General features: G+C 42.1%; 1 protein-coding gene across 4 annotated transcripts in view; it reads left to right on the forward strand.

Moving 5' to 3' along the window:
• The window catches only part of PPP2R5E (protein phosphatase 2 regulatory subunit B'epsilon), a 172107-nt gene that overhangs the window by 119263 nt on the left and 28414 nt on the right, over positions 1 to 24430 (forward strand). For 3 of the 4 annotated variants that reach the window (XM_075531953.1, XM_075531955.1, XM_075531954.1), the window contains exon 5: positions 4782 to 4874. The exons of the other annotated variant lie outside the window; for it this stretch is intronic. In XM_075531953.1, coding sequence (XP_075388068.1) covers positions 4782 to 4874 — 93 coding nt within the window. The remainder of the gene's footprint in view (positions 1 to 4781; positions 4875 to 24430) is intronic. 4 annotated transcript variants of the gene reach the window in all.

Genomic DNA, 24430 nt, shown 5'->3' on the forward strand with positions numbered 1-24430 from the left:
ATACTACTGCAGCCATTTTTTAATTTCCTTTAGCAAAATTTTACTTGCATGTTACATTAATGATACTGCTCAATAATTTTGGCATTCTGATGGGTAACCTTTCTTTGAAATGGAACATAATGTGGATCTGTTCAGTAATGGATTAGCTGTCTTCCAAATTTCTTTTCTATCTATCTCCCCCCAAATTTCTTAACCTAGACAAGTGAGTGTTTCTAGCATTTCATCTGTTTGTTGACATACCTCAATTGTTATTCTCTTTGTTCATGGAGGTTTTTGACCCCCAATGCTTTCCATGATTCTTCCTTTAGTATCATCAGTTCTTTGTCATATGCTACTTCCTGAAGTGATTGAATGTCAACCAATTTTGTGTGTGTGTGCTTCTTGTACAATTCAATATTTTCCCCATAGAATCCATCTATGTTACAACTTTAGGCATTATTATTACAATTTTTAAGTTCTTTCAGTTTGAGAAATGTAAAGTGTGTTCTTTCATTTGACTTTTCAACTCCAGATCTTTATGCATTTTTCACTGTAATACTTTGCCCTCTCAAGTCACCATTTGAAATCTTCTGTTCAGCTCATTTACTTAATCATATCTTCCCTATGTTTTAACTACTCTCTGATCAAGAACAAGTTTCACAATCTCTTCTGACATCCAGTTTTGTCTGTTCTCTCTCATCTTTTTCTTGGTGTTAGCTTTCTGTGTGCGTGATGTCCTTGATGCCAAGCATGTCTCATCTTTGGTCGTTAATGTTCAGTGTGTCAAGTCGCTTTCTTGTGATGATTTCCAGATTCAAGCAGGATATTCTGATGGCTGAATTTTGGCTCTCATGGACTTGTTTTAATTTTATTCAGCTTCAGCTTAAACTTGGATCTGAGCAGCTAATGATTCCTTGCTGGTTTTGACTGGTGATATTGAGTTTCTCCATCACCTCTTTCGATATAGTCAATTTGATTCTGGTTTGAATTCATCCTGCAAGGTGTCCACGGGTATAGTGAATAAAATCATTGGTCTTGCAACATTCTGTCGTGCGATTTTCAGAGTTGTTTCGATCATTTTTCCCACTTTTATTTTTTCCCAACTTTCTCGTTCCATTTATCAGTAATGATTAATTTATCTTGATTACAGGTTTGATCAATTTTTAGATTGTAAAATTCTTCACTTTCTTCCTTGGCATTCAGTTTTCCCGAAAAAATTTGAATAATGGTCTTTTTTTACTTAGTTTTCCTTCTATTACAATGAAAAAAAAGTCAGAATGTCTTTGAAGTAGTAGTACAGATTAATTCCATGAAATCATGAGCCTTGAATACCCCTTTTTCAGTATGTGATGTTATAACATAGAAATTGTACATTAAATCACATATGTTGCATTCCCAAGTGTGATCGATTTTTATAGAAAAACACTTGTCTGGTTGTTTTGAGGTACAAGCTAATGTAGCTACTTATTCCTAAAAGAGCACTTTTACTTAAAAGATCACCTCTAACTTGGGCAGTTGAAAGATGTTTTGTCAAAAATGAATAAGAAAAACAATGGACAATATTTTTTATTGGTGAATTAGAGGTTTTATTTTTTTATTTAGTTATTTTATTTCAAACCATTTTGCCAGATATCATACCATTCAATAGTTCAGTCACACCAAGAAGTGTTGTACAGTCACTACGGCAATCAGTTTCAAACATTTCTTCCTTCTTGTACTCCTTGACAGCAGCTCCCATTAACATCACCCCTCCCTGCAATACCTGCCAGGAACCCTCATTTTGTTTTTGTCTCCAGTCACCTATCCTGGGCTTCGTGGACAGCAAAATACACAGCAGAGAGTCACGAAGGCTAGCAGCACAGACCTAGCAACAGAGAGAAACCCCAATTTGAGAGAAAAACCCCAGAAAATATTAAAAACCAGATCAACTCAACGTGTATCAAAAGGGATCTCAGATGATGAGATTTTAACCATTCAAACCAGATTTTTCATTTTAATTGAATTAGAGATTTTAAAACAAAATTTAGAATTAAAATTTTGGATAAGTTTTGTTACCTTCAGCTTGATATCTCCCAAAGGATTTGACTTTTTAATAAAATACAAAATTGGATTTGGTTTTAAAGACTGTTTTTCTAAGCTGTAATTTTTCTAATTCGATGTGTCAGTGTCTAAAAATATGCATAATGCTGTGAGCCAGAATTACCTAGTTTGCCAGTGAATTATGTTAGGTAACAAGGCACAAATTTGAAAAGCAAAACCAAAAAAACCCCAGAAGAACCCAAAACCAAACCCATTGCTGTGGAGTTTGACCCAACAGAACAGAATACAATAGTAGGTCACTTCAATAGTGACCCCTATATGGCAAAAAGGAAAACTGCCCTAGAGCTCCCAAGGCTGTCATTGTTATGGAAGCAGACTGCTGCATCTTTCTCCTGAGTAGTGGCCAGTGGATGTGAGCCACCAACCTTTCAGGTCACAGCTGAGCACTTAACCACTGTGCCACTCGGGCTCCTTCCAATATTGTAGACCCTGTGTGAGAGCATAAACCATGATCCCTCAGTGTTTATCGGAAGAGTTCTTTGAAGTTACCCATTTTATTACTCTTTAATAAAAGGTGAGACTGTAGTGCTACACCATCATAGATTGCTAGGAAGAGTGTAAATAACCATAAATTTTCTATGAGAGATGGCGTGTATCAAAAATTTGAAATGGGTAAATATCTTTTTTTAAAAAAATAAGTCATTTTACTGGGGGCTTGTACAACTCTTATCACAATCCATCCACCCATCTATTGTGTCATGCACATTTTTACTTTTGTTGCCATCATCATTTTCAAAACATTTTCTTTCTACTTGAGCCCTTGGTATCAGCTCCTCATCCTCCTCCTCCCTTTCCTTCCTCCCTCCCTCATGAACCCTTGATAATTTATAAATTAATATTATTTATTCATGTGTTACACTGACCGATGTCTCTCTTTACCCATTTTTCTGTTGTCCATCCCTCTGAGGTGGATTATAGGTAGATTATTGTGATTGGTTCCCCCTTTCTCCCCGCACCTCCCCTTCCCCTCCTGGTGTGGCTATGGCTACTCTCCATATTAGTCCTGAGGGGTTTATCTGTCCTGGATTCCCTGTGTTTCAGCTCTTATCTTTACCCGTGTACATGCTCTGGTTTTGCTAGATTTGTAAGGTAGAATTGGGGTCATGTTAGTAGGGGGGAAGAAACATTAAGAACTAAAAAAAGTTGTATGTTTCATCGGAGCTATACTGCACCCTGACTGACTTGTCTCATCCCCAAGACCTTTCTGTAAGAGATGTCCAGTTGCCTCCACTTCATTCACAATGATAGGATTTTTTTGTTCTGGGTCTTTGATGTCTGACACCTGATCCCATCGACACTTCATGATCACACAGGCTGGTGTGGTTCCTTCATGTGGGCTTTGTTGCTTCTCAGTTAGATGGCTGCTTGTTTATCTAAACGCCTTTAAGACCCCAGATGCTATATCTTTTGATAGCCAGGCACCATCAGCTTTCTTCACCACATTTGCTTATGCACCCATTTTGTCTTTAGCGGTTGTTTGGGAAGGTGAGCATCCCAGAATGCCGGATTATTTGAACGAAGTGTTCTTGAATTGAGGGAGTACTTGAGTTGAGGCCCAATGTCCATCTGCTGCTATCTTATTACTAAACCTATAAATATTCATATATATAGATCTATTTCCCCATCGTCATATAAAACTTTATTTACATAAGTACATGCCTGTATTTAGACCTCTATAAATGCCCTTTGCCTCCTAGTTCTTTCCTCTATTTTACTTTCCTTTTGTCTCACTATCATATTCAGCCTTTATGTGGGTTTCAGTAATTGCTCTCGGTTACATTGCCCTTGATCAAGCCTGGGTAGATGTCTTTTGACCTAGCAGTTTCACGTTTAGAAATATGTTCTCATGAACTAATGGAACAAGTGCACACTGAAGCAGTATATAATGCATATTGCAAAATCATTTGATATAAAAATAAATTAGAAGCAAGTTAAATATCCAAAGGAAATTGGTTTTAAAGAAAATTATGAATAATACAGTTATGCATTATGAATTATGTATCGTGAACACATGGCTGCTGATGGTTTAGACTTTATGGACATAAAACATTAATATGTTGTTTAAATGATGAAAGTTTGCAAAAATCATGGGAAGGCTGGGAAACGGACGGCAGAGAAGGGGGGGAAAGGGAGACTCTGGATAGGGTAAGATAGGACAAAATAACAATCTATAAATTATCAAGGTCTCATGAGGGAGGGGGGAGCGGGGAGAGAGGGGGAAAAAAAAAGAGGACCTGATGCACAGGGCTTAAGTGGAGAGCAGATGCTTTGAAAATGATTAGGGCAAAGAATGTACAGATGTACTTTATACAATTGATGTATGTATATGTATGGATTGTGATAAGAGTTGTATGAGCCCCTAATAAAATGTTTTAAAAAATCATGTGAAGGAATTTTATAGTACACTGGTATGTTGTATGAGTCTAAGGAAAATGTGGAGGTGTTAACAGTGGTTATCTTAGAATGGTGAGATTATGGGGAATTTTTATTGTTTTGTCTAACTAGCTTTCTGATTTCAACACAAAGTTAAAAAACATAAAGGAATGTAAACCCCAAGAGAGGATAGTTTGGCTTGTAGGTTGATGTGAGAATCCAGTTTTCTGAAGCCCTGATGACACTTTTGCTGTTTAGGCTTTTCATGATTACTAAGACTATTCTCAGCGAGTCAGCTTTTGAATTTAACTCTGATCTCTTGGTTTCAGCTTGTATATGAATTTTTCATACGATTTTTGGAAAGCCAAGAATTCCAACCCAGCATTGCCAAAAAATACATAGATCAGAAATTTGTATTACAGGTAAGAACCTTTTATTATCGTTGTATATATCTGCTATTCAGTTGCTACCTTTACCTCATGAAACAAAATGTTAATAGCATCGTGCAGTGACAGTAATACCACCTCAGTGAACAAATACACATATTCCCAAAGGTAGTGAGGAAAATGAAATGAAAAGATGATGGAATTTTCTCAGGAACTTCTTGAAGCTACCTGGTACCAAGGAGAGTTTCCATTATGCCCATTAAAAATGATAGGTATCTTTGTAGTGTATGTACTGTGATGGAAGTGACATAGCTTAATAGCCCACAATGCTAGTGCCTAAATCAGATGACAGAGCACAAACTCCAATAAATAATCAGTCATGGTATGGATGAACCTTTACTGCTAGGAAATAGCAGAGCCTACCTAACACTTTTGAATTTCCCTAAGGGGATTAACTCTAATTTGTCCTTTTGGGACCCCCCACTGGGCGTTCCTCCTTATTTCACATTTTAGAACCATAGGCCGTATTTTTTTTTTTAATCAGACTTGAGACGCTTTATGACACTAAATTTTGGTAGTATGTCCTGGTTTGTGTTGCTAAAGTTTGTCTATTAGCAAAAAATATTGGAACGTACCGGTATATACAATGCTGTAGCTCCTCTCTGAGTGACATATAGGATGCTGCATCTAGAAAAGAATTGGCTGTCTCCTACTGAGCCAGTGAGTAGAATTTCAAATTTAAACATTGATTTGGCAGGAAATTGATCTCCTGTGCCTTACTTGACTTGAGGCTAATAACCTTCACAGTCACCTCTTTCCGCTTCCCTAATTAAATTCAGAATTGGGATGTGTTAGAGAAAATGATAACCAATATTTTGACTAATGTTGGCCTTTTAAAACATCAATTTCAAATGATCTGTTCTATTCGAATGCCAGGAGCAGGCTAATTCCGGAAAGAAAGCCGAGGAGCATGGAGGGCTGGGCATACCCTGGCTAAGGTTGCTCCCAGGGATCCAACCCTGAGTTTACCTGTCGACTCAGAGCTGACAGGGAGCTTTGCTACATCCTCTGTGGGACTCATTTTCATCTATACAACCTTCTCCCCTTAGATTCATGGAGGGAGGACATTGAGCTATCTTTTACAATTAGGGTATGTTGGTATGTCATACTGATGAATCGTCTGTCTCACACCTGAACATCAGAGGCTTTGTACAGATAGATATAAGTAGATAACTACTGGGATTAGTGGATAAATAGGTAGAGATACAAATCCTTAAGTTAAAAAATTAAAATACATTTCTTATAAAACAAACATACATTAGTGGCTTGTGTGGGTTTTTAAAATTAGGGACTCATACAACTCTTATCACAGTCCATACATACATCAGTTATATAAAGCACATTTGTACATTCATTGCCCTCATCATTCTCAAAACATTTGCTCTTCACCTAAGCTCCTGGCATCAGCTCCTCATTTTTCCCTTTCCTTTCCACTACCCCCTCCCTCATGAACCCTTGATAATTTATAAATTATTATTTGTCATATCTTGCCCTGTCCGCCATCTCCCTTCACCCACTTTTCTCTTGTCCGTCCCTTAAGGAGGAGGTCACATGCAGATCCTTGTAATCGGCTCCCCCTTTGCAACCCACTCACCCTCTACCCTCCCAATTTCGCCACTCACACCACTGGTCCTGAAGGGATCATCTTCCCTGGTTTCCCTGTGTTTCCGTTCCTATCTGTACCAGTGTACATCCTCTGGTCTAGCCAGACTTGCAAGATAGAATTGGAATCATAATAGTGTGTGGGGCAGGGGGTGGGGAAGGAAGCATTTTGGAACTAGAGGAAAGTTGTATTTTTCATTGTTGCTACATCGCACCCTGACTGGCTCATCTCCTCCCTGAGACCCATCTGTAAGGGTATCCAGTGGCCTACAAATGGGCCCTGGGTCTCCACTCCGCGCTCCCCCCTCATTCACTGTGGTAAGATTTTTTGTTCTGATGATGTCTGATACCTGATCCCTTCGACACCTATTGATTGCACTGGCTGGTGTGCTTCTTCCATGTGGGCTTTGTTGCTTCTGAGCTAGATGACCGCTTGTTTACCTTCAAGCCTTTAAGACCCCAGATGCTATCTTTTGATAGCTAGGCACCATCAGCTTTCTTCACCATATTTGCTTATTCACCCGCTTTGTCTTCAGCAGTTGTGTCGGGAAGGTGAGCATCATAGAATGCCAATTTAATAGAAGAAAGTATTCTTGCATGGAGGGAGTACTTGAGTGGAGGCCCAATGTCCTTCTGCTACCTTAATACTGAACTTAGAAATATATGCACATAGTTCTATTTCCCCATCCTCATATATAAATATATTTGCATATACACATGTCTTTATCTAGACCTCTGTAAATGCCCTTTACCTCCCAGCTCTTTCCTCTATTTCCCTCGACCTTCCTCCTGTCCCACTATCATGCTCAGTCCCTACCAGGGTTTCAGCAATTCCTCTTTGTTACATTACCCTTGATCACGCCCTACCAGGCCCCCCACACCCACCTCACCACCGATTTGGGTCACTTGTTGTTTCCTTGTCCCTGGCTTTGTTAACACCACTACCTTCCCCCCACCTGCCCATGTCCCCCCAGAACTTTCGGTCCCGTTGGTTTCTCCTCCAGATTGTTCATGCAGCCTATCTTATTTAGACAGACCTGCAGAGATAATAATATGCACACAAACAAGACAGAGCAAAACCAAGCAACAATATACAGCAAAACAACAAACCAATGACAAACACAACAAGAAAGAAAAGCTTGTAGTTAGTTCAAGGATTGTTTGTTGGCCTTTGGGAGTGTTTTCCAGTCCAGCCTATTGGGGCACCATGCCCTGGCTCCAAAGTCCACCTTCAGAATTCCCTCGGGACCTCACCGCTTCATTTCCTTGCTGTTCTGTTGCACCCCCATAGTGTTTTGCCTTGGTGTGGCGCGATCAGATCGTGTGCAGTTCGCACACTGTGTCTCTGTTGTTTTCCCTTGTGGGGCTATGGGTCAGTGAGGGACGTCATGTCTCCTAGTGGGCCAGCCATGTGGTCCTCTCTGTGGACTGGCTGCTCCAATTGGGAACATCGTCCTCACGGCCTGATGGGCCAGGACTGGCTTGTGTTTTGTAGTGGAGAGGATCTTGTATGTATACAGTAGTGCACAGCTTTCAGAAGACCTTTCTATGCAGTGTAGAATTTGATTTGGGTAACAGTTGTAGAGACTGCCGATGGTGTGGCTTTGTGTCCATTTGGATGCGTGACCAAGCTCAGGTGCATACAGCTAGATGAGCAGCTTTCCAGGTTGTTCCCCAGTGTGGCTTTGTATTCGTTATCTCAGCTTCTATATGAATTTCTCATGTGGCTTATGGAAAGCCAAGGATGGTACCCTAGCACTGTTCAAAGTTCCTTTGTTGAAACTCTCTGTACCCTGTCCATCTGGGCATCTTCTCTCCAGAATAGTTCATCCGTGTGCCACCAGTACCACCTCTCAGGTCTTAGATCGAAGCTTTTCTCCTGAGACCACAGCGTCTGTGCTCACTCCTTCTGGTGCTCCTCTTTCTTAACTTGGGGTAACTTCACGCCGGGGCTTGCCCTGGTGTCAGTCCTCATGAAGTGACACGCCTGGTCTCTTACAGTTATGCTGACAAAATAAAGTGCCTGAGAGCACCATCAAATGATGGTTCTCTAGTAAAGCCTGCGCTCAGTGTACACGGACGCACAAGCCCGACAATCTTACGATGCAGCAAGTAGGAGAAAGCGTTCACTGCGCGCTACGAGAGGTTCTGAAGACAGTAGACCTCATCCCATCAAAGCAGCAGGGCACCGCAGACTTGTAAAGCGGCACTGAGTCTGGTTCTTTACCCTCTCACATCCACAGGCAGTCTGCTTAATTTCTGTTAAAAATTCTTAAGTTGAACCCCTTTATACCTTGTGTATTTTGTTACTGTTCTCTCTGTGAGTGTATCACTAGCCCAAACGCTCCCCGCTAGGTCTCGGGACACGGCTGGTGTGACTCCTCTTTGGCTCGCTCTCCACAGTGGTTGCGTGCTGGTAGGCTCATTTAGAATAAGCCGGAGACACCGGGAGGCAGAGTGGCTTCTGTGGAAGGAGACATTGGCTTTTCCTTTATTCCGTTACTGCTTCACTAGCTAAACCCTTGTGCCTTCTGAAGCTTGCTTGTTACCTGTCAATGTAGTCTCTGGGCCGGACAGAGTCCTCAGTTCTGTTAACCTTTCCGCATTTGTCTTCATTAGCTGGACCCTGTCAGTCCAGTACAATTTAGAGTTGATTTTTCATTCCCTTTTTGGACACTAGGTTTCTCACAGGGTTGGTCTTAGCTCTTCTTGCTATTGCATGACATTGCCAATTTATATTGAGGTGTGTATCTTAATTGACTTTAATTTAGATGTATGCATGTTGCTGTAAACCCATGTTTCCCAGGCTCTTATTATGCAGCTCTAAAACACGTGGTATTGTTAGTTGCTATCTGTGTTATGTGACAAAGTAAAACTGCTCGTGTGCTCTGTTATGCTATCATCTTTATGGGAGCTGATCGCCAAATGTTTTTCTGCCAAGCCAGTGAGTTGGTTTGAACCACCAGCCTTTCAGTTAGCAGCTGAGCCCCTACCATTGTGCCAACAGAGCTCCTTCCAAAGTCTCATTGTGGGACTTGGTATGTATTCCTGCAGGACCTCATTTCTCTTGTCTTTTGACGTTTTTTATTTTGAATTTTCAGTCTATCATATATCCTATTCATTGCCTTCTGTTTCTATGCTATCTCTGGCCTTCCTAAATACTAGCTATTGGCTCCATCGCAGTCATTGATTGGACTTGTGGAATGAGCCAGGCCAAAAGACAGAGCGGGATTGACACAGTGGATGCAACCATGGGCTCAGATATAATAGCATTTGGGAGGATGGCGCAGGTCCGGGCAGTGTTTGGTTCTGTTGCACAGCGGGCCACTGTGAGTGGGAATTGACTTGAAGCACCCAACAAGAGCATCCAGGAAAGAAAAGGAGTCTTAGTAGCACAGTGGGTAAGAGCTCACCTACTTACTGCAGATTGGTAGTGCAAACTCACCACCTAACTGCTTTTCCGGAGAAAGATAGGGTAGTCTGCTTCCATTGAGATCACAGCCCTGGAAACACTATGGGGCAGGGGTTTTGTTTTTTTGTTTGTTTGTTTTAAGGGGAGGAACCCGAGGGATACTATCCAAAACTTAATGAACAGAGATTCAGTCTTCACCATCTCTAAATTCTCCAGCTTGAACCAGTTAGAAATTCACTCAGACGGCAACTCACGTTCTTCATTTTGTTTATAAGGGGAGCATAGAGACTTTGTCAGATGTTCTATTAAAAGGCAGAAATTTGTGTTTACAGCGTTCCCCTCATATTGGCCTTGTAACTTTATCGTAAAAAGGAATGTCGTTCATCCGCCACGGGGCATTAGTGAACTTCTGCTGGCTACTCTTGTGTATTGGTGATGCTGTTCTCAGTGCTTGCAAATCATGGGTTGATCCTCTGTCATTGAGATTTGCAAGAGACATGAAATCAAGTATTGCCTTCTGGGACTCTTAACACCTTCCAGAAGCCAGGCCTTTATGCTAACCTAGTTCTCCTGACACACACACACACACACACACACACACACACACACACACACACACACACACACACACACACCCCACCCCCACCTTCCTTAGTGATTTGGTCCTGAGCTGGGAATGGATCCTTTGGAGCTTAAGCTACTGGTGGTACTCCATCCCATCACCACCCCTCCCCCATGCATTAACAACTTCCCTTCCCACCTCTGGATTCTGTAGTCAGGCATTTTTCACACCCTTGTTTTCCACCGCTTCTGGTGTCTATTTCAGAGACTCCTATGATCCCACTGGTCCTGGGTGTTTAATCTAAGTCTGATTATCTTATGACATGAGAAACCTCATACTTTTTTTCTTTTCAAATTAAGATGACACATACGTGGTCTCCTTCTTTGGGTAGATTTCCAAATTTACTCACTTTCTCCCAAGCCTGAGATGCTTCACTGGTGGGGATAGCTTTGTAACCGAGATTCTGCATAGTGAACAGGATGAATGGGCATTGAGTTAGTTCCAATACGTGGTGACTCCACATATGTCAGAGGAGAATTGTTTCATAGGGTTGTCAGGGGCTAATTTTTTCAGAAGTAGATTACTCGACATTAATTCCCAGGTACGTGTGGTTGAACTTGAACTTCCACCCTTTTGGTTAACTGCTAAACTTGTAAACTATTAGTGCCACCTTGTGACTCTCAGTGAATAGGAAAGACCCCAAGAACGACTTCTGTTAAGGCTACTTCGGTTAGCACTGGGGATGTTGTTGTTAGATGCCTTTGAGGCCATTCCAACCTATTGGGACCCTATGCACAACAGAATGAAACATTGCCAACTCCTGCACCATGCTCGCGATCATTCCGGGGCCTGAACCCTTTGTTGCAGCCACAGTGTCAATCCATCCTGGTGAGGGCCTTCTTCTTTTTCGCTGCCCTTCCGCCTTCACCAAGCTCGATGCTTGATGATCTTCTCCAGGGACTGGTCTCGCCTCACAATAGGGCCAAGTATTAAGACAGAATCTTGCCAACTTTGCCTCTAAAGAGAACTCTGGCCATAATCCATCCAAGACAGGTTGGTTTGTTCTTTTAGTATTCCTTGGTACTTTTAATATTCTTTCCCGGCACCACGGTTCAAATGCATTGATTCTTCTATGGGCTGTTTGATTCATTGTCCAACTCTCACCTGCCTACGAGGCAGTGGCTTGTGTCAGGTGCACTGTAGTCCTCAAACTAACACTCTTGTACTTTAATGCTCTACAGAGCTCTTCTGCAGCGGACTTACCTAATGCAACTCTTCTGAGACATGAGTCCAAGCCAGACAAAATCCTCGACAACTTCAACCTTTTCTTCCTTTATTACTTATGGATAACACTAGGGACACAAAGTCAGTCTTCCTACCTTCAGCTCTAAACAAGTATTGAAAAGTTAGGGCAGATTACGGAACTACTTTGAACCTCAGTGTCTTCTGTAAAATGGGGATAGCGATCACTTTTGTAGGTGTGCTGAAATGGCTTCTTGTGTGATAGCAATAGTGTGTGATTGTGGGCATGTGAATGTATGCTGCCAGCATGGCCTGTGGTAGTTATTCATTCACCACTGTTTCTTTTACCACACTTAGATTGTCTACCCACATTACCAACCAAACTCACTGCTGTTGAGTCGATGTCGACTCACAGCAATCCGATAAGACAGAGTGGACTGCACTGGTGGGTGTCCGAGACAATACCTATTCATGGGAGTAGAAAGCTCCATTTTTCTTTTGCAGAGTGACTGGTGTTTCGAGCTGCTGGCCTTCTGGTTAGCAGCCTAGTGCCTAGCCCATTATACCACCGGGCCTCCTCTCTGCCCACATTAGTTGAATAGTATCTTACTTTTCTTGACTCCATACTCATGATAAAATACCCACCTTTTGAAACATATTTGAGAAATTGACATGGAACTTGTAATAGTATTTTGCAAAGAAGGCTTAAATAAATATAGACGTGTGTTATGCTCTTAGATGGGAAGGCTTGCCATCATAAACATACCTGTATGATCTCCAGAATTATATTCATATAATCTTCTAATTAATTTGTTATCTTGTAGAACTTTAGCTGAGAGTCCAGGAGTTAATTTGAAATTTTCAGAGGTCATAAAGTAAAGGAAGTTTTCGAATGAAGAAGCGTAATGATACAGAACTTTCCCTGCTAAATAACAAAGCGTACTATGAATGCACATTAACTCATACAGAGTGATATTGGTGCAGGAGAATGGAATATATCAGAAGTTTGGGTGCAGAAGACTTTTATTAGCATGCCCTAATACTTACCATGAGACAATTGTACCATAAAAAGGGAATGGATGGAGGGACATGGGGTGGGGAGAAACAGTATAAATGCACACAGCTAAATTAAAAGAAAAATGACAAACTTGGAAAAATATGTATAGTAAATATAGAAAAAGAGTGCATATATTTAATACATAAAATGCTTTTTCACATCAATGGAAAAGGTAAATTGTCCCAGTCATTGAGGGTGACTCATGTATATGTCCCCATACACATGGAACATAAGCACGTATAAATACCTTAATATACTAAAGCAAACCTAAATAGCAAGTATAATTCACCCTCTGTTTTGAAAATAACCAAAAGCTATTTATAATGCATAATATTGCTGTGGGAGTAGAGAAACCAGCAGCCTTAAATAATACTGGAAGTTTAAATTGATATGACTATTCTGGATAAGAAACATTTCCACAGAAAATAATTAGATATGTGCACAAAGATATGTGTTTGAGAACATTGAATGCATCGTTCATTGTTAATAATAGTTAAAAAGTTAGAAACACTTCTGTTTTTCAACCGAGGCCAATAAATAAACTGTGTACTTCATTAATGGAATGTTCATGAGCTAATGAAATGGAGCTACATGAGATCCATTTTCAAGTGAAGCATACATGTTGTAACCAATGGCCATAGAGCTGATTTCGACTCCTGTGGGATTCCCGAGGCCTCATCTTCCTGCTGGGGAGAGGCTGGTGGGTTTAAAGCATTGCTCTTGTAGTTGCAGTTCCATTGCTCACCTGTTAGTGCCCCCATCTTTCATGTGTTACAGACAGTATGGTTTTTCCCCAGCTCCTGTGTTGTAGTGGTTACACATTGGCAAATTGCTGCCCTTTCTTGTCCCTCTTCATTTGTGGAAACAGAAGTTGCAAGGAGTGAAGTCAGATGAGTCAAGTGTGTGGGGCAAGAGATGCATGCTGTTTTTTCCAAAAACTGGTGAACTGAGACGGCTGCCTGAGCAGGTGCATTATGGTGGTGGCAAAACCAGTCCCATGTCTGCCACAAATCAGGCCTTTTTTTTGCATACTGTTACACAATCTTTTCAGAAGCTCTAAATAGAAAGCTTGATGAACACTCTGACCTGATGGGATGAATTCCAAATGCACGAGGAGTCCACATTTTTGTCTGTTCAGGAAGTTGCCAGACATCCAGAATGAGGTTTGTCATCAATTGACATTTCACCCTTTTTGAAATCAGAAAACCACTCTTGAGTTTTTCCCATAGCGCTGTTCTTGTAAGCTGTCTTCAACATCACAACAGTTTCTGCAGCATTTTTCCTGGGCAGGAAGCAAAATTTCACAGCCGCACACTGTTCTCTTAAATTGGCCATCACCAAAAAAAAAAACCAAAAAAATTCACTGCAACCAGAGAGAACCTTCCTAGGAGACACCACCGAGTGCACTAATTCAGAGCAAGTTGCTGGATGCTTGCCTAGTGGGAAAAATATCATATATACTCATGTATAAACCGAGTTTTAAAGCACAAAAAATGTGCTGAAAAATGGGTTCGGCTTATACACAGGTCAGTGGTACCCCAGCGAGGTGTAACATCTAGCAGGTGATTGCCATTCCACCACTGCTCATTCAAAGCTCTGTTGACACTGCAGGGTTTTGAATGTTTGTTTACTCACATCTAACCAATCAGCCGTCCTATGACGTGGACGGCTCCAATTCGCAGAAGCACCTGTAGTGATTCACTTACGCTGGCAGTTGAACTGGTAAGGATGTGTCTGTGGCTGTGCTCTGTCTCTCCCCTCTGGTCTCTGCTAATTCAAATCCTGCATTTTCCACCCTAGGCTTATACTCGAGTCAATCAGTTTTTCTGGTTTCCCAGGTAATAATTAGATACCTTGGCTTATACTTGAGTCAGCTTATATTCGAGTGTGTACTATGAAAGTTCTGCCCTGCCCAACGCAATTCCAGGTTTTCTTTGGGGGGGGGGTCCCCTTGTATTATTTTTAAAACAGAAAACATTCCACTTGCAAGCACATTTTCATTGTATTGCCTGGCATTTTTCACTTCCTCAGCTGATCTGTGCATTAGCCTTCCTGAGATTATTTTTGCAGGACTGTACCTTTCTTTTACACGCAACATTTGTCATGTTTCCTTCCTCTCATCATTTGTATATGCCCTTTTAAAATCTGAAGCCTGATAGACAGCATCCTGTGCTACTTGAAGAGGCCCACTCACTACCGCTCATTTCCTTCTTCATCGGGAAGCAGTATAGATCGGAGTGGTTAAGGGTACAGAATGGTGTGAATTCAGGCCCTGCCATTTATTAGTTGCATGACCTTGTGTAAATTACATAACCACTGTGCCTCAGTTTCATCCTTCCTGCAATTGGAAAACATGGAACATTCCCTCAAGATATAATAGTAATTGCATCAGAAGGTTGTTGTGATGGGTAATACGTGAATTTGCACATAGCCAAGCACTTAGAACAATTTCTAACATATAGTAAGCAATTAGGAAATGTTATGCTGTTGCCGCCGCCCACTACTGTTGTGATTAACTTTTTTGGTTTTGAGAGCCTTCTTATTTAGCCATAGCTTCTTTATAGCCCCAGACCTTGGAGTCAAACAGTGTTAGCCTGCCATGTGTAAGAGAATGTGTTAGGCATTTTTTTGAAATCTGACTTTCTCAAACTCAACAGTACCCTTCAGGAGGCTCTACTTACATGGTTCTTCTCTGGCTGTCAGGGTCTCTTAAGAAACACATGGTTCCTCTTGGCTCTGGATTCCCGTGTATTCTCCTTCCCTAACATACTTCTTCTTAGGGGTGCTGGAAGGGAATGTTCAGTAGGACTCCCTGCACTTCTCCCCCCAACCCGCTGGCATGGAGTCTATGCTGACTCACAGTGGCCCGATATCGGGTTTCCAAAGCTGTATTTCTTTATGGGAGCAGAGAACCTCATCGCTTCTCTCAGAGCAGCTGGTGAGTTTGAACTGCGAATGCAGTTAGCAGTCCATCAAAGTTACAGGCTTTTGTTTAGCCCATATGAAAATCTAGATTTCCAGCCACCAGGGCGCCTTTGTTAGCCCGAGGAGCATGTTATTTTAATGTCTCTCCCGAGGCTTGAGAAGTGGTGCGTAAGCACAGTGATGTGAGTGCGCGATGGGTGGGATGACGGGACTGTGGCGATGGAGAGCCGGTGCCCTTGCCTCGTGCCACGCCCACCAAGTGTTTCAAGAGATGTATGTTGTTTAAAGACAGGCTGGAAATCTACGTTTTTATATAGACCCAACAAAACAGTCTCTAACTTGAACCTTTGAAACATTTGCAGATTTCTTTTCTTTTTAATTTAAGAATGGTATGATGATAGCTTGTTTGAATTTCTTTTCGTTGTAATTTTATTAAATGGAGATCTACATGACCTTTTTAATATACCAGAACTCTCAGAGATCCTTCAACTGTAGGTCACTGTCACTGCACAGTGCACGTGCAGCGATGGTAATGCTGTGGGTCTTCAATTTGGCTAATTTGGTAGCTGCTCTCTGGGCAGCTGGAAGTGTGCAGACGTGCCCCTGCCCACGGAACAACGCTGGGAATCCCTAAAAAGACAAGTTTTCATATGTCAGGCCTGTTGAGAAGTGGTTTTTTTCCAGGACTCTTCACCCCAGGTCCCCCCCCCCCCTTTTAGGCCAGAAAGGAATGCCAAGCCTTGAATCATTTCATTGGGCAGATGATCCTGGCAAGAGTTTAGCAGCATATTTCTAAAGACTGCTTTTCAACCACTGCAGTTCTGAAAAGCAGTCAGTGGTTGCTAAGAGACATACTATTCAAGTATCCCCATAAACATATATACTGCTGGAGATTGCTATTTGGTAATTTGTACTTCACATTTGCAGCTAAATTTAGCTGAAAGGTGCTGTAATTATGCAAATCATGCAAATAATTCAGCCTGTCCTTAAAAGTGACCTTTTGTTAATGTGTTTTTAAAAACTCAAGACAAATTGGACTGGACACAAACCAACATGTTAAAGACATTTTAAGCTCTAAATGGGAATAAATTCCAAGAGACGTTGAATCCCAACTTCAATAAAGAGAGCTATTTTTCAAATACGTTCCTGTTATTAATATGTCAAAATGTTTAGTTTCTCTCTCTCTCTGAGCCCGTGTTTTTGTCTTTACTGCAAATAAAACTTGGGAGCATTTATTTCTAGCAGTCATTTTATCACAGTGGTTCCCACTGAGCTATAAAGCACCCAAGTCCATTTGGTCCCATTTGTAAGACAACTCACGCCCATGTGCCCAAGCGGCATTCTCTATCAAAAAAGTTCTCAAGTGATCCACCCCATTCCTCCATCCAGGACTAGTTTCATGGGGAGACAGGTTGTGCTGTCATTCAGGGCCCCAGTCTTAGCAGGGACCCTGGGCCTGACTTAAGGCTCTGTTGCTGCTGTCTTACAATCTTTGCAGTTTGCTTTGGTACTGGCCCGCAAATTCTGTAGCCAGCTCTCGCCTGCACCCCATTAGGGCATCGTTGTTGAACACAGTAGCACGTTCTTAGCCTTCCTTGAAGAGCTGACCAAATTGCTTCTTAAAAGTCGTAACCACCACGTTTTCCTGAATCAGAGTGCTAGAGGTGGCAGAGAAGCACTTCTTTAGCTTGTGGGAAGAGTGCCTGGAATCACGAGGAAAGTGGAAGCGCAGGCCTTGGCAGAGCTGTTCGCATTTGTCTACCTTGTGCCTTTGAGAGCTGCAGGCTGCCTTTCCATTGGCGCCTTGGAGGCAACGTTGCTAGAAGCTTTCGAGTAGAGTCCCCAGGGTGCTTTCTCAGAGGTTGTCTGTGCTCTAGTGGACAGTGGGTGCTTGGGATCCATGTGAATCACTGGGGTCATGCTGCCCTTGGCTCCCCTATCCTGATCCTACTCTGTTTTCTTTGTAAAATTTAATAAGTCGTTTTATTGGGGACTCTTATCCATACATCCAGTGTGTCAAGTACATTTGTACATATGTTGCCTGTCAGAGTAACCGGCCTCTGACAATGGTGGGAGATCTGTAGGAGCAATTGTACGGTGATAATATATAAAGATCATAGTAAAGTCATCGAGAATAAGACAGTTAGGAGAGAAGATAAAATAAAAGAGTCGGATACATATTATGGTAGCATGCTCACCTCCCGGACAGCCATGATCTCAGCAGCCAGGTCCACACAGAGAGCAGGGAGGAGAAGGAGGAGAGAGAGAGAACATATTTCTAACCAAGGTTTATATATATATTTAGGAGTGTGCAAGCCCCCCTGGTTACAGGTAATGACACACATCACAGGAAGGGGTTGTACCATAGGCAATACAGCAATGGGAAGGGATCTAGGGGTGTACGCACGCAATAAGAGGAGGGATTAGGGGCACACATGTGACAAGATGAGCAGATCCTAGATTCAAGATGGCAGCCTAACCTTGGTCACCCTTGAGTGGGCTTGACCTTTACTCTGCTGCTTTTCAGGGAAACAATCACACTCAGTAGGGGGTTAGCCCCACCTAAGGCAGGACAGTCAATAGAGTCCAATTGCTCTACATGGCTGATGCCTTCTAAGCCGCTTGCTTCCAGGTGTGCTGCAATCACTTACCATGCCTTACAAAGCAGTGTCCTGGGTCTGACATATATATTTGGGGGAGATGAGCTGGGGAAAAGCCTTTTTATATCCCACAGTTGCCATCATCCTTTTCAAAACACTTCTTTCTACTTGAACCCTTGGTATGAGCTCATTTCCCCTCCCCGCCCGCCCGCCCCCCCCCCCCCCGCACATTCATGAACCCTTGATAAATTATTATGTTCATATCTTACACCAACCATCTACTGTTTCCTTTCACCCCTGTTTCTGTTGTTCACCCCCCTCGGGGATGGGGGGATAATACATCGATCATTGCAATCAGTCTTCCCTTTCTCCCCCTACCTTCCCCCTACGCTCGTGGGATTGCCACTCCTATTACTGTTCCTGGGAGGATCCTAGTCTCCTTCCTCCAGGTGCCTTACTTAGTCAAGGGAAGGTCTTAGGAAGCTATTACTGTTTTCCTTAGTATGATAACATGCTAAGCAAAGCTGAAATGTGGGGATTTGGTTTTAGTGCCCTGTGACGGGATATTTTTGAAAAGTACAATACCAGTGCGTTGGAAGATTTCTGGTGATCTCTAGAGCCTTACTTTACATCAAGAGTGGGAAACCTTTGTTTGAATCACAGGCCACTGGGATATTTCTAGAACATCGTTTGGGAGCCATACAAGATCATCCACTTAAAATTTTCGTCAGATGTGATATGCCTACTGAGGTACCTGGGTCTGCTTCTCTTGGTGAGGTGTGTGAAGTGAGCTGCCATTGATGAGTTCTCAGGCCTTATCCGGTCTGTGGGCTGAGCGTTCCCTACCCCTGCTTGAGTGTTGGGCAGAGTAGTTATTTTGTGGTCCAGAGGGAGCAATTGGGCATTTTGCTTGAAATTTTAAAATGCTTTGGAAAACGTAGTCATTTAAATTGTAACCAGAGTTCATTCTATTTGAAAATTCTGATATCTGCCTATGATTTATAATGAAAAAGCATCTATTGAAAACCCCATCATGTATAGGTGTGCTCTGATGAGCATGATAATTGTGAATTGGAATCAACTTGACACACTGGTTTCCGAGTACGCGAACCCTGCCTCCTCTTTCCCATACTCAGCCCTGTGTTCTGGGGAGCAACAACATGGTTACTCCGTATTTATCTTCATATTTCTCAATAAAACAGGACAAACAAAAATAACCTAATCAGTTGCCATTGAGTCTACTGTGATTCATGACTCACGTGTTTAAGAATGTAGAACAGCACTTTTAAGGGAGTGGAGTGAGTGGCCCATTGGAAGACGATTGGCAGACCTTTGTTCTGAGGCACCTCTGGTAGGTTTGAACGGCCAGTGTTTCCATTAGTAGTGAAGCACCTAGCCATCTGTGATGCTCAGGGACTCTTCTTATACTGCAATTTGTGGTTTTGGGGTATTTTTTCTCCATGTAATGTTTTGTCTGTTGATTTTTCTGTTATAAAATATTTTGCAAGGATAAATGCAGGTTTCCCATTCATTTGTGCATGGGTTTATTATAAACAAACTGTTTAAGCATGTTTGTACAATCATGGGATGGCTGTAGATAGGTGTCCTCAGTCACACACTTGTCTTCGGCTCGTTAGAGCACCTTTAAGAAAAGGGTCCACGCAAAACAGTGGCCAGCTTGGGGATCTCTTGGGCTGCTAAATTCAAGACATAAATTCATTGCAACTTTTCTGAGATTCCAAAGGAGTAAACTCTGTCTGCTTCCTTAAAATTGTTATTGTAAATTGCACAAAGGTTTATAATGCAAAACACTATTCCATTCTACAATTCATACACATTTTCTTTTGTCATTGCCTGTGATTCCCATAATGTATTATCTATCCTGTTCTCTCCCTGTTTCCGGTTTCCATTTTTCCTCCTTTCCTCTCTTCTGAACGTTGTCTTTGGGCAAATGTTGTCCTTTGATTTCAAATGACACCTGTGTACTGTTAGGCTGAAAAGTGTACCACAGGAAGGTGGGGTTTTGGGGGTGCATGAAAAATGGGAGGGGTGCTGAGTTCAGTTGCAGGCCCGAGGATGAGACCGGCCTTGGTCTCACAGCTCCCACCAGTCTAACTGTCCAGGAAGGTTGCTGTTTGTCGGTTTTTCCTCTCCTCGCCCCCACTGCCTTCGAATCCCCTCCTCAGAGCTGCCGTGGCAGCCCACAGCTAGTTCTTCTGATCTCAAGTTGTGGAGGCAGACGTTCATGTCCCCTGAATAACTGCTTCTACCTATAGGTCTTCTTTGTTCTGAATGAGGAACGAAGTTCACTATTCACAAGATTTTAAGACCCTAGTTGCTACTCACCAAAGTAGACTGTAGAACAGTGTCTTTGACTTGACCTGAGTGTCCCCAGGGATTATGGTCCTGAGCCCCCAAGTCCAGTGAGCTATGAGCTTTTTAGATCATATTTTTGTGCAAGGGTCCCGAAGTTTCAAAGTAATATGCATGGCGTGGATATTTGTTCTTCATTTTGGTGGCATATCTAATGGTCCTTATCTACCAGAGAGCCTGCATTTCTGAAAAACTATTGAATTATTTGTCTCTAGAGTGTCTTTTCATAAGGAATTGGATCCTCTAGTTTTCTTTCTTTGTTTTTTTCTATATACCATCTTCATTTTTTGGTTATACTCTCAGGAGAGACTTGCTCAATTTAATGTTCCAGTCTGTGCTGAAGTTTTTATTTCTGTTATATTTTGGATTTTCAAAAGGTTCTGTTTTTTTGAGTATTTAGTTATAATAGTTTTCTAGTTTTGTTTCGTGGATCCAATCTATTTATTTATCATTGAGGATGTTAGTGGGTTTGCAGTACTGCTTCCTTACGCCTTATATGACCCTCCATTTCTCTGAGTTCTTTGTATTTTCAGTTAAATGAGTGGGGGCCCTTGTGTTGTATAAGAGGCATTTGGCAGCTGGTAATTTATGATGGGATATTTGAATTGGGGTTCTTGCCATTTCTTTTGGAAATCTTCAGCTGTTTACCTAAAAGTCTTTTCTTTTGAGGTGGTCAGTTTCCGTAAAGAGGTATCTTCTGCCTCATCTAGGACTGGGAGATCAGGGAAAGGTCCTAGCCAGGATCTCCTTCTTAAGCATGCAGACTTTTATTTAATCCTGTTATTTTTAGTAAGTGCTTCCCTTAGCTGTGTATGATTAACACGAAAACTGAGACTTGCTCCTCCATTTTCTCCAGACCTTGTCTGTAAATGTAAGTTCACTGTTCAGGGATCTGGGAGCCAGGGGTCTTGGTTAACTTCTTGTGCAGACTTTGAAGCGATCCTGCTTTTAGCTTCTTCCCATACACCCTACCGTCCTAGATAGCTAGTGCCTTCAGTTCTTAAGCTTTCTAAGGGTTCTCTGGTCTGAATTGGCTTGGGTTTTGTTGGCTTTCCTCCCTGCTAGCAAAATGGAAAAACACTTCAGCGTGCCCTTGTCGTCTGTTCTCCGTCTTTGAAAAGTGCGCACCCATGTCTGATCTCATCTCCAACTCTTTTGGCCCTGTGAGTCTTTTAAAAATTCCTTTACTCCGTTTAGGGAGATCTCCAGAGCAGGAGATTGGGTCCTCTGGGTCTCACTGGAAGTCCTTGTTGCCCTTTTCATTTTGCTGCTTTCGGTCACTGCACATTCATTGAGAGGTTCAAAGAAGGGTTCTTGGGCTAAGCCCCTAAGCAGGGCATCCACGTTAGTTAGCTCCAGAAAGGCTGGTGCTTGTCAGCGTGGAGCCAGCATGTTGACAGTCTGTCTTCACTCTGTTACCTCCTTGGACCCTCTCCAGCTTTTATTTCCTTGACAACACGCTGCGTGCGACACTGCAGTGGGCACGTCCATTTAGGCGTGTGTAGATGCTGGGCCATGTTTCCCTGCTTTCTCGGTGGGATGTGTTAGGGGATGTCTGTGTGACTAATTGTACATAAGTTATGGGGCTTGCGAAATTAGAGCTTATTCTCCCCCTTTTTTCTCCATGCAATATTTTATGCTGAGCCCCCTTGCCTCCCAGTTGCATACATGATAAAATAACACAAATTTGCCCTATAGCACATAATAAAGGCTTTGGGTGCTCTGATTCATCTTTCTGTTTCCTGTGAACCATGGCATATTTAATAACCGTGGCTTTGTAAATAATAAACTTGGTGTGGCTGGCAGTGCAGTGAAGGTCTAATGTGAACACAAGTTAAATTTTTGTTTAATTATTATGTTTTCATTAAACTTATCAGATTAACAATACATAAGCATAGCAGATTCCAGTTTTGCTAGCAGTTCACCCCCTCAAATTTAAAGTTCATCACAAATTACTCATTACGGCCTTTGAAAAGTAGAAACCAAATGTAAAAATAGAACTGTTCCAGCCACAAAGGCATGGGGTGGGTCCCTGAGAGATGTAGCATCAGTTTGAGCCAGGAGTAAAGAGACTGACGCCATGGACCTGCTGGGGCCTCCGGCCTTTCTTTTGGGGGAGGATGTCTTCCTGTGGGATGCACAGCGGGCTTGCTCCTGATTAGTGCTGGTGCACACCTTTTCATGTGCTCCTTGGCCACTTGTGGTTTCTCTGGGGACCTGTCCATTTAAGTCCTTTATCCATTTTCAAATGGGCTAATTTTGCTTTTGCTAGTAAGTTGTAAGAGTTATTTGTATATTCTCAATAAAGTGTCATATGAGATATGTGATGGCAAAAATTTGTTTCTATTCTGTGTGACCTCCCGCCGCTGCCCCTCCCCCATGGTGTTCTTTGAAACACCTTAAAAAGTGATTATTATTAAATCACTTTATTGGGGGACTCTTACAGCTCGTATCACAATCCATACATCCATCCATTGTGTCAAGCATATTTGTACATATGTTGCCATTATTTTCAAAGTGTTTTCTTTCTACTTGAGCCCTTGATATCAGCTCCTCATTTCCTCCTCCCTCTTTCACCTTCCCTCCTTCATGAACCCTTGATAAATTATAAATTATTTTTATATCTTACTTCATCTGCTGTCTCCTTTTACCCACTTTTCTGCTTTTTGTCCCCCCAGTGGGGTGTTATATGTCGATCACTGTGATGGATTCCCCTTTCTCCCACGACCTCCCCCTTCCCCTCCTGGTATCTCTATTCTCATTCTTGGTCCTGAGGGGAATATCTGTTCCTGGATTCCCTGTGTAGCGAGGCCTTATCTGTAGCAGTGTACGTGTTCTGGTTAGTCAGATTTGTAAGGTAGAATTGAAGTCATGATAGTGGGGGCGGGAGCATTAAAGAACCAGCGGAAAGTTGTATGTTTCATTGCTAAGAAGCACCTTTAACATTTCAGTTTTACATTTTTTAAAACATTTTATTAGGGGCTCATACAACTCATATCATCAGTTTTATATTTTTATGAGATCCATTTTACCATTAAAAAATACTAATCACCTAGCCCAGGGTCAAGAAAATTTACTCCTAAGTGTTTTATACTTTGAGCTCTTTTAGGTCAGTGATCCATTTTGAATTCATTTTTTTGTATATGGTGTGAATTAAGGCTCTACCTTCAGTCTTTTGCATTTGGGTACCCAGTGGAAAAAGAAAGAGCCTTCTTTTCCCCTATTAAATTGTCTTGCCCTGGTTCTTTTGTCAAAACCATTTGGTCAAAAATACATGAATATGAGGGTTTTTTGGGGGGCTGGGTGGTGCTCTGAATCCTCTGCAGTGATCAGCCTTGTGCCAATACAGCCCTTTCTTGCCATGGCTTTTTACTATATTTTGAAATCAGGAAATAGCCGCTTTCATGATTGTTTGGGGTCCTTTGTGGACTCGTGCGGATAGTGTCTGCCGAGCGGTTTCTACCCCAAAAGGAGGGGGCTCGGCTCGGCTCCCGCGCTGCCTGTGCAGCTAGGATAGGAGGGATTGCGTTGACTGCAGTTCTCGCTGTCACGGGGCCTGAGGCTTTGACTTCTTAACTCGGTGGCTGCGTTGCATGGACTCCCTTTGAATGCCCAGATGTGTTCTTATTGGAACTTTAGATCAGAAATGACTAGGGCCTCAGCAGAAATGTTCTTGAAGTATCACATGCAGCAGTCCTGCATATCCACCGTGATGAATATTCACAGTGAGCACACCTGTAGACGAACCGACTGCAGAGA

This window comes from Tenrec ecaudatus, chromosome 14 (assembly GCF_050624435.1).
Source record: "Tenrec ecaudatus isolate mTenEca1 chromosome 14, mTenEca1.hap1, whole genome shotgun sequence".
In the NCBI taxonomy this organism is placed as follows: domain Eukaryota; kingdom Metazoa; phylum Chordata; class Mammalia; order Afrosoricida; family Tenrecidae; genus Tenrec; species Tenrec ecaudatus.